Below are 10,632 nucleotides of genomic sequence, written 5' to 3' on the forward strand. Positions count from 1 at the left end.
ATGACATCTGCCTCATTTGGCAAAATTTGTTTGCTGTTGTGTGGGAATAACCTCAGATGGGAATGTTTGAGTGTGGTAAACAGGATTGTGCTGAAAGCAGAATGGAAGATATTCCAGACACTGATTCAGGCAAATGCATATTTCATGTTGTTCTGTGATTGACTGTGACTTGACCCTGATTGTCCCTTAACTCCAAAAGATCAAAGGCAAATCTTCTGATGATGCAGTAATGAATTCTGAGATCGTAACTGTTGTGGGCATAGAGTAGCTACATGTATATGGTATAGGTTCCCAAGGTGATGAAGCACTGTCCAGATTTTGTCCCTATTTCAGAGTCCTGGGCGTATGGCGCTTCCCAAACAAACAGGCATTCTTTGGAAAAAAGCATGTTTGTGGTGTAGACTGCAGACTGCTCAGGTAATGTCATGTGTTGTGCCTTGGATCAGAACCAGCACAAGCAAAAGGAGAGATTGCGTCCTTACTGAGACTCGCCATCTCTTAAAAGGGCTGGTACATCCCAGGACATCCTAAGGAAATCATGCACACTGTTGTTGGGTGTAGAAGACTGAAATGTCCCAGCTTAGAATGTCCCGGTCGGGGCCATAGGACCACCTGTTGACGGTTATGACCTCTATAGAACCATTTTCCATCCCAATAGAATACCACAGGGCTGGACACTCTTTCCGGAAGGACATCTACTACATCTACACCGACCGCAAGCAAACGTTTATCATGAACGACGAAAACTAAAAAACAAATTGGTACTGTCGGCGTGTAAGCTGTTCACGACTTTTCATCAATATTTTATCAAAATGATCGAAATGTCATCAATCAAATGACAGACTAACCCTATTTCTTGATATATTCAATCACTTTTGATCGACAAGGTCATTCACTTTATCTTTACCTGTCCTTTCACGTGTAGGTTGTATTCTTTGTTGCTTTGTATTGTTCAATATGCCATCTTTATCCGCCCTAAAAAATCCCAAGTTGATAGATCTCTCTCAGTCTCTAGCTCAGTGCAGTGACAGTCACAGCGGCACATACAGGGACAGTGTCAGTGCGCAGACAGTGACAGTGCAGTGCTTCAGTGCCTCAGTGCTCGGTGTGCTTTGTAAATACAGATTGAATATTTCTGAAACAAGACAGACACGCCTTCGCCAGAGGTTTGTTTTTCCATTATTAGACAAGACTTGGACTGTTGGAGTTGGAGCATTCACTGAGACTGAAGTAATTTCTCATGGATTTTGTTTCGTGCTTCGGGGTACTAATCTATTAGCAATACAAGTTTTATATGGCCAGAATGAGAATGTCTGTCTGTACCTTCCTCGTCCCCATAAAGGCCCAGGCATTGGATGCTGTAAAGGCTTTTAGTGCTGGCAAGTTACGTATCTGACTGCCTGGGAATGAGGAAGGCTGAAATTTAAAACGCTGACTGGAATAGATATCCGGACTGCATAAGCTGAGAGAGCAGATAGAGCATTGTCAAATCTTATTGTATTTCAATGTCAAGTACTTTAGTTGATTGTGGTAGTGCACTGCACGTGCATGGATGGTCTATTTTGTTACTTCGTTTGATAATGATGAAAATCAAGGTATATTTTTTAAGCAGGAGCACGTCAATATCAATTTTCACTCATGTAATTGTATATTTTCTGTTTAGATCCTGACACCCTGGCGGCACTAAGACTTTACGAAGCTGATGAACAGTTGTTCACCTCTAGACCTGCGGCAAGTGCTATGTTAAGGATGAATTCTACAGAAGAAGAAGCAGTTACCCAAGCTGATGCTCTGCAGCGGGTAAGTCGGGTGGCGGGTTTAGGTGGGATGGATTTTGTTTTAAGTTGAGAATTTGAAATTTCAGACCCATGGAGTATAGACTGGTTTGATTCTTTCCTAGAAATAACCAATCTTTGGTTAAAAAAAGACAGTATGTGTAATTTAGAATGCAAGAAGTTAAGTAAATAGCCAAATATAGTTAAGTCGGTAACAGTACGGTCAACATATACTTTCTACATTTTCAGTTCCGTGACGAAGTCAAGTCCATTGCACCTGATGAAAAGTTAGAAGATGAAAAGTTTATGTTGTCATGGCTTGAAGGTAATGTCACATGAACATTTTACTGCCTTTCTTTTTGGTTGGGCCCCTAAATGCAGTTTAATTAAACTCTCAAAAGAACTATGGACATTTCCAGGGCTGTTGCACAAACAAGATTAATCCTATTTAGCCCTTTGGTACAAGAAGTGGCAATTATGAAGTTAATGGCAAATTAAAGGAAAAAAATGTCGTTAGTGCATTGGGGTGATAAGGATTGCTGACACAATCATGTTTTGTTTCGTAGCAAGGGGTTATGATATCCCAGCTGCAGTGGCCATGTTGAAGAAAAGCATGGAGTGGAGGAAGCAAATAGGGGCAGATACAATCCTGGAAGACTTCAAACCCCCTGAGGTCCTTGAGAAATACTACACGGGAGGCGTGTGTGGTTTTGACAAGGAAGGGCGGCCTGTTCTTGTGGACCCATGGGGAGACCTTGACTCAAGAGGTTTGTTGACTTATTTTCATTCAAACAAGTGTGCTACGGATGTCACAGACTAAGATCTAAATACTCGCTGTGTTGTTGTCTGCTGATCAGCAAGGAAATTATTTTGTCGGCTTGTTTCATAGTTCTGCATCGGTTTAAAAGATATCACTACCTGGGTCCCCTTAATTCATCCCTTAGAGTTGACTGTGCTATATGCGTTTGAGCAGAGTCTCTACTTTTACATGTAGTTCTTCAAAATCTATTGTAGCATGAAGCATAGTCATTGTCAGTTCCTGGCTCTATTCACTTTCAGGTTTGTTGAAGTCTTGTAAGAAGTCTGATATCATGAAGTATGAATGCCAGACTATGGAACAACTCACTAAAGTATTTGCGGAACAATCGAAGAAGGTTAGTTCTGTATTATAGGAGCCACTTAACGATGAAGTCCTGTTATATTGAGTACAGACAAACAGTTTGAGGTGTATTTTCAAAGTTGTCAGAAAAGAACTTAATCAATTTGTATCGAACCAATGTTCTTATATAGCAACTTTATATTGAGATCTTTCATCTTTTTTACCTTTCCAGATGGGCAAGCCGATTCATCAGTTTGTCCTTATCTATGACCTCGAACACTTAGGTATGAAGAATCTTTGGAAACCTGGTGAGTGGATTTGTCATTTTATTGCAAGAATGCAGTTTTAGTGTGCCAATTTTTGCACATACAATCCATCCATGTTTCTTTGAGATGAAACCTTTAGTAGATACCGGTAGTACTCATTTTGACTAGATTATGGTCTGTCATTGGCTTAAGTGGGATTTAGTGTTAATTTTGGGAGTTATTTTTTCAGGCTGTGTGTATCCCAAAGTGAGTCAGATAACTGTGAAATATATGTAATATTCGAAGAAGTTTCTCGGCACGCATTGACAAGTGTTGTTGCCCAAATTCTTTCAGGTTCACTACCGCTGTCTTCAGTCTTCTTATACCATACCGGGGTAATTTAAAAAAATCTTCATCAACTACATATAGTGGTTGATTTAGCCCTCTTGCTTCGCTGAAATCGACATCTGAGGAAGGGTTTGCCTGAGATGGGCTGACAATTTCTGTCAATATAATGGATTTTGGGCAATTGACAGCAACGGCATAATATGAAAGGAGGTGAAGGGTTTGGCATAGCATGGAATGGGAGGGAAGTGGCATTGGTGGCAAGGTGTGGGAAGGCCAATGGTGGTGCTGGGCATATGAGGGATATGTTGGGGAGGGGCTTCCTCGGAGTCGTACCACTTCAAGTTGCTTTCTCGTACTTAGTAGAGAAACTCTTTAAAGCAGCAGGGATGATAAAAATATTGGAGAGTTCAGGATAAATTTAGGATTACAATCAAGTTTCTTTTGTACCTTAAGGCATCGATCTCAGCAATGAAATTACTGCGCAGTTAGAGAATAACTACCCTGGGAGACTCAAGGTGACATATGTTGTTAATGGTGAGTGCAAATCTAAATCATAACGCCTAAGCAATCTCAACTTGGAGACCAAAAAGGAATGGTTATTTTGCTTTTTTGGGACAGGTGCAGAATAGACACAACGCTCTATCTGTTCATCATTATTTGTAATTGCAGAAGTAAAAGGCATGAAAAGATTTCCACGTATACAGTAGTATTACTGACTAAATGAATAATTCTGAAGTTAGATTTATCATCAAATCTTAGAAAATGTTCTGGTTTACTTATATAACTTATTGTGCTTTGGATATTTTCAGCTCCCAAACTCTTCCCACTTCTCTTCAACATGATTAAAACTTTCATGTCTGATGCAACGATCAGCTCAGTCCAGGTACTCGGAAGTAAGTGCATAACTAATTTTGGTGAAAGCAAAGTCGGTGAACTTCTTGAATTAATGGTGTTCTCAGTGTTCTATAGGTCAGTCTGGCTCCATTGATTCATTCAGTTTCCTCCACTTTGAGTCAAATTTGACGTCTTATCCCTTTTTCTTGGAGAAAAATGGTGTTAGTTTAATAATAGGTTATTTCTCTCCATTTTAGCCGATTGGAAGGACACTCTTCTCAACGTGATCGATGCGGACCAACTTCCTGTCAAATATGGAGGCACCATGAAAGATCCAGATGGCGATGAATCCTGCAAAAGCATGGTCAGTTCCAAAAACCTATATCTTACCTATACTTGCTTAAAATGAAGCAATTTTTCCCCTCACCTCCCCAAGTGGATTGGGTTGCAGGACATCTCGGGAGAAATTCTTGCCACAAATTCCCCTAAGATTTCAAGTCAAATGTTGGCTTGCTACCACCCTCCCAAAACCATTGCGGGCGATCTCAGGATGTGTGATTCAGTGGAGGAAGGGGTGCAAAATAACGTGGGATTAGTTGAGACATACATTGTAATAATTGCTCAGTACTGTAATATAACAGTGAGTTAGGGGAATACCATGTCCAGATAACCCCTCTGACGTGTTGATTGCTTTTCCTCTGTTTCAGATTCTGTATGGTGGGATCATTCCTCAATCCTTATACATTGGTCTCGCCCATGAACAGTCAAACAGATCACTCCTGGAAACAAGCGTCAAGAGCCACTCCAGTCTTAATCTACCCTTCGAAGTAAAAGAACCAAACAGCACGATGAGGTAAGTAGTTATCTCAAAATAGGTTAGCCTTTTGGCTTCAATGTCAAGCCGTATAAACCTAAACAGCTCGGCATATTTGAGTTATTATCTTGAAGGTGACTGAATATTCATGTGATGGAATTTATCCCTCAATTTGTCAATCAAATCGAAATTGACCCATTTTCAAAAATGTTCAAAACTTGATTATTCTCAACACTTGGAAGGAGTTAGTAGGCCTGACACATTTACTCTTGCTGAATACATGTACCGGTTGAATATGCAGGAGTCGTCTAGTTGTTGTAAGTCGTTTCTGGGAATTAAATGGATTTTACTGTTAATGCTTTGTGATTGATTGATTTTGTAACAGCTGTTTATATTGAAGTGCCAGGTTTGATTCAACGTTGTTGATGAAATGAGACACCTGTAATTTGAGATTTAAATATCAAGGGCGTATGTGTCATTCATGAAGAATGATTGCATCTGCATACATGTAGTTTTAAATACAAAAGTGTGCAATGACCTTGTAAACATTAAAGTGTGCAATGTCCTCTTGCTCTTTCATGTTACTTGCCATTGGAAGACACATTGGTCATCAAATGGCTTTTGCTGATCAAAAACCTGCTAAGACCCATCTCTAATTTTGTCATCCTCATTCAGTTGGGAGTTCAGAACTGAAAAAAATGACATCGAATTCGGAATCTTCCATAAGAAGTCTGACAGTGAAGATGAAAAGGACATGCAGAGTATCATTCCCAAGCAGAGAGTCAACAGTCATATGGTCCCAGAGACGGGGGCTGTTACTTGTCAGGAGGCAGGCACATGTAAGTATCATTCCCAAGCAGAGAGTCAGCAGTCATATGGTCCCAGAGACGGGGGCTGTTACTTATCAGGAGGCAGGTACATGTAAGTATTATTCCCAAGTGGAGAGTCAACAGTCATATGGTCCCAGAGACGGGGGCTGTTACTTGTCAGGAGGCAGGCACATGTAAGTATCATTCCCAAGCAGAGAGTCAACAGTCATATGGTCCCAGAGACGGGGGCTGTTACTTGTCAGGAGGCAGGCACATGTAAGTATCATTCCCAAGCAGAGAGTCAACAGTCATATGGTCCCAGAGACGGGGGCTGTTACTTGTCAGGAGGCAGGCACATGTAAGTATCATTCCCAAGCAGAGAGTCAACAGTCATATGGTCCCAGAGACGGGGGCTGTTACTTGTCAGGAGGCAGGCACATGTAAGTATCATTCCCAAGCAGAGAGTCAACAGTCATATGGTCCCAGAGACGGGGGCTGTTACTTGTCAGGAGGCAGGCACATGTAAGTAATATTCCCAAGCGGAGAGTCAATAGTCATATGGTCCCAGAGACATTGGCTGTTACTTGTCAGGAGGTGGGCACATCTAAGTGTCATCCTCAAGTGGAGAGTCAGCAGTCATATGGTCCAAAAACGGGTTGTTGTTTCTAAGGAGCCAAAGGCATGTGAAGTATCACTATGATTACTGCATTTATCTCATGTTGGTGCAGTTCATTTGAATCGATTTTCCTCTTTTTTCAGACATTGTCAAATTTGATAATTCCTACAGTCGCATGAGAAGTAAGAAGTTGTTCTACTCAGTCGATATTACGGGACCAGCACAAGAAGCTTAAGGATGGATAAAGGAAATAACAAAAAATGGAAATTTTATCATGTAGTTTTAGAACAGAAAATTTTATCTCCTAGTTTTAGAAGAATATTCATTTACATGCTGTAGCTGTCAAGGGACTATTTTTGGTGAGTTTTGTGTATTGCAAGCAACAGAAACCAAGCCAAAGAAGTGACCATCATCAGAGCCATCTAATATTTAACTTTCCTGTTCCTATCGTGAGTAAAAGGCGGGTATTACTGTGGAATCCATAATAATTTTGGTTGAATCAACCATTCTGAAAAAAGTCCCAGAATGTTACCTTTTCTACTGTATTTATGCAATCAGTCAAGTGACCTCAACTTTAAGTATTGAGTTATTTCTGGATTTTAACATGTACAGATCTGGAGATACTTTTGATTCAATCTTAGTGACAAGGAACAAGAATATTTAACATGTACTTAAGACTGTTTATGTCAATGCTCAAAGTTTTATTCAAAAACGCCCTTTTACCAAAGCACAAACCGTAGTGAACTCAACTGTATCTGATTTTCTCCCATATGCATTGCGGAAGTCCGTTAAAACTGGAAGAATATAAGGAGTATTAACGAGAGTATTAGTTTTGTCTCAATCACTGTAATTTATGCAACCATTAGGCTGAGTATAGAATGTATGACATGATTCACGTGTCATGAGTCGCTAGTGAGCTGAAGAATGAACAAAGTCAATTCCATAGTACAGGCTACTCAGGTGTACCTGTGTCAGGGTCTGTTGTAGAAAGAGGTTGAGAACTCCGAGGGTTAAATTGGCAATACCCAGCAACTTGTTGGGACACTAATTACATTATGCACCTGGTTTCAGTCATCGTTCATGAGCTGTTTCAAAAATTTGCCCAAAGGGTTAAATTCTTGCCATGGTCACAATTATTTACATTTCAATGGTCTTGACAAATGCAGTTTTCTGTTGATAGTTTAGAGTTTGTGAATGTTTATTTGGTTTGTTTGATGATTATGTGATGTTTACTAGATATTGATGCAAATGTACATAATAGTATTTATTCTATATTATACAGTGACTTACTAGTTGATGCAATAGTATAATGATATATGCAAGTGTATGTTACAGTAGTGCTCAAATGTGGAGAATTGTCAGTATGTGTTAAGATGTTATGATAAGTGTTTTAAATCAATACTCAAAGCTAGCAGAAGATTATCATGTTGTCACAAATAACGTTTCATGTGCCACTGGTAAGATATCACATTGTTCACAGCCTTAGTAAATTCAGTATTTTAATTTTGATTGCTTGAAAGAACAATGTGGGAATCGTGAGAACATGTGGAAATCGTGAACATACATTTTGACTGTCTACATGCAAATGTGTGGCTGCCTTTTGTTCTCCTGGATATTGTAGAGTACAGGGTACATGTATGATAGAGTACTTATGTTTTGACTGTTAATTGAAAACCTGTGGGGAATATTTGCTCCGTCGTTGTTGATGCGGATGACGTTGCACACTTCAGTCATCTGTACCATTACTTGAATTTGTTTGTTGAAAAATGGTGGTGTAATCAATAATTGTTAGTATTGACAATGTTGTGCATGTTCAATTTACTTGAAATTTTTCATTCCTTTCGTTAAAATTACGTTTAAATTAAAATGTATGGGTGATTATTATTTATTCCATAGGTTATGCATATCAAATTTATTCTTAATCGTTTCAGCAATTTTATGATTTATGACCAGTTGATTGAGCACATGTGGTTCCTTAATTTTCGTCATAATTTAAACTATTTATTACCATTTTCTTTGTGCTATCTTTCATGAGTTGTTGATTTTTCTTTATTTAGAAGAGTGTCATCTTTAATTCTTACATACCAAGGCAAGGATCTACAAGATAAGCTGTGATGTTATGTTCCCAGTCAATAAAATGCAATTATTTTGGCGTAGGGTTTTCTTTAGCGCCATATTCTATCACTGGGTTCATATGAGAGGTTGGTGTCCAATAAAATGACAACATTAGCAAATGGTTTGTTATGCGTGTCCTGTTTAGAGGGCGTTATTGAGATGTGGGTCAGGAAATGTTCCCAAACATTCCACAAGCTGCCTGTGCACACTTTTAGATGCATATGTGTAGTGGACTCTACAGAGTTACTAACTATGTACCAGCAGTCTGTATAATAGCAGTAAAGGTGCAGGGTATGTTAAAACAACTTTTACAGCTTTCAAAAAATGTCAACTTGTGAGACCCACACGTTCCCATTTTGACATTTGGGACAATTGCGGAATGTTTGTTAATCTGTTTCTGGTTCCGTGATAAAAAGTTTTAAAAAATCTGTTCATTTTGTTTAGTTTATTTCAACATTTGGGAAATATTGTAAAGTTGGAATCCTATCTAAATCATATTAGTACTCACAGCCTTCTTTAATAAGTAATAAATGTTAAACTCTAGTGTGATAATGTTTAGCAAAAAACGTGGTATTGTACTTAATATGGTTACACGCAGTACAATTCCGGTCAGAATGGACGTACCCTTCTTGGTGTATGCTGTACATGGCCATGATAGTGTATAGCTGGTGCCCAGTGCACATGCAGAATTCGCATTATCATGACGCAGTGAGTTGTGTAGGAATCTGGCATATTTTCCGATGTGAAGTGATTTCATGTAACTAAACATGATATTTTTGAGCACTGAACATGTTCATATTGCTGATAGCATGCTAGCAATCTACAGGCAAGGTGCTGGTACATACACATGTAGGCTTTGTGAAAAATTGCTCTTGTAGAGTTTAAGTAACATTTACGATGCCCGCGTGCACATTGATAGGTATGTTGATTGTGACCAGTACTGTACATGTATATGGTAAGTGTTATATTGTGTATAAGATGATGTAGATGGTCAGAATATTTTTGCAATTGAAATTGTAGATGTTTTAGAATGAATATTAATCGGGTAGCCCCAAACTTCCTTTTGAGTGTATAAAATATCTAAATCCAAACACTGCAAACTGGCAAACTTTTACTGCAGTTGTATATTTGTGGAATTTGCACATAACATCAATTCACAAAAAAGTAAGAATTAAAATAATTTTTTTAAACAAAAAGACATTCAATAAAAAGTAACGGATTCTTTTTCTTTCTCAGAAATTTTTGTGAATTGCAAAATCAAATAGGCCCAAAAATGGGCAGTTTACATGACCTTAATTCAAATAATGCCAGTGCATAAATGTAATGATTTAATGGTCAGTTTGAGGCTGGTGGTTGATATGTCATTATTTAGTATAAATGGGCATGTAGATTGACCAGTAGTAAAACACCCCATCAGAACCTGATACTGTTTCACAGTTGTGCTGATAACTTGCCCCTGTAATACCTAAATAAGTAAAAATAAATAAAAATCGTAATGGAGAAAGTACCTAAATGCAATCACATCAGGCTTTTTTTAATGTAAAGACTTTTCAATTGATGCGTTTTGAATTCGTGCAAATTGATGAGCTCAAACATACCAGGATGTGCACCAGTGAGTAGGCCTACCTTGTATCACTCGTTTAGGGTTTATCTGAAGTCTATTTGTATATGTTTTGTCAATATTGGGAACATTTTAAGTGCATGTGATAGCAGTACTGGTAATTCTGATGGTGATGTTCAGTAGAACTTGATGTTAGATGAAATAAAACTTCAATCAATCAAACACAATGTTTTCATTTCTTGTTTTAGAAATTCTTGTTTTCTTCTCACTAATCTGGAAGCCAGGTTGAGTACTTTCTGCCTTCAATGAGAGATCTGTCCTCCAGTTTGTTGTCTAAAGTCCACAAGTTTGCTACCAAAATGGTCGTGATGACGTTATCTGCTTATAAAGTTACTTTTAACAATTCTACCCTGAGG

At 38.6% G+C, this 10,632-nt stretch overlaps 2 protein-coding genes across 2 annotated transcripts in view; one reads left to right on the forward strand and one right to left on the reverse strand.

The window, feature by feature from the left end:
• Positions 1-4,983, reverse strand: part of LOC135482799 (regulator of G-protein signaling 9-binding protein-like) — a 50,061-nt gene extending 45,078 nt beyond the window's left edge. The window contains exon 1 of the mRNA XM_064763191.1: positions 4,909-4,983. The gene's annotated coding sequence lies outside the window, so the exon portion shown is untranslated. The remainder of the gene's footprint in view (positions 1-4,908) is intronic.
• LOC135482800 (SEC14-like protein 2) lies at positions 790-10,437 on the forward strand. Its single transcript, XM_064763192.1, has 12 exons — positions 790-921; positions 1,664-1,800; positions 2,025-2,100; positions 2,342-2,542; positions 2,835-2,929; positions 3,107-3,182; positions 3,921-4,001; positions 4,277-4,360; positions 4,559-4,665; positions 5,009-5,154; positions 5,791-5,954; positions 6,684-10,437. The coding sequence occupies exons 2-12, from the start codon at positions 1,741-1,743 to the stop codon at positions 6,773-6,775; spliced, it is 1,182 nt and encodes a 393-aa protein (XP_064619262.1). The 5' UTR covers positions 790-921; positions 1,664-1,740; the 3' UTR covers positions 6,776-10,437.
• Positions 10,438-10,632: the final 195 nt, after the last annotated feature.

Source organism: Lineus longissimus, chromosome 2 (assembly GCF_910592395.1).
Source record: "Lineus longissimus chromosome 2, tnLinLong1.2, whole genome shotgun sequence".
In the NCBI taxonomy this organism is placed as follows: Eukaryota; Metazoa; Nemertea; class Pilidiophora; order Heteronemertea; family Lineidae; genus Lineus; species Lineus longissimus.

What these genes read in the sequence shown, in the direction of transcription:
- LOC135482800 (XM_064763192.1), top strand. Translation starts at nt 1,741, where the DNA reads ATGTTAAGGATGAATTCTACAGAAGAAGAAGCAGTTACCCAAGCTGAT. An exon ending in GAAGAATCTTTGGAAACCTG is followed by an intron (nt 3,183 to 3,920) that starts GTGAGTGGATTT and finishes TTGTACCTTAAG; the next exon opens with GCATCGATCTCAGCAATGAA. An exon ending in GAACCAAACAGCACGATGAG is followed by an intron (nt 5,155 to 5,790) that starts GTAAGTAGTTAT and finishes ATCCTCATTCAG; the next exon opens with TTGGGAGTTCAGAACTGAAA.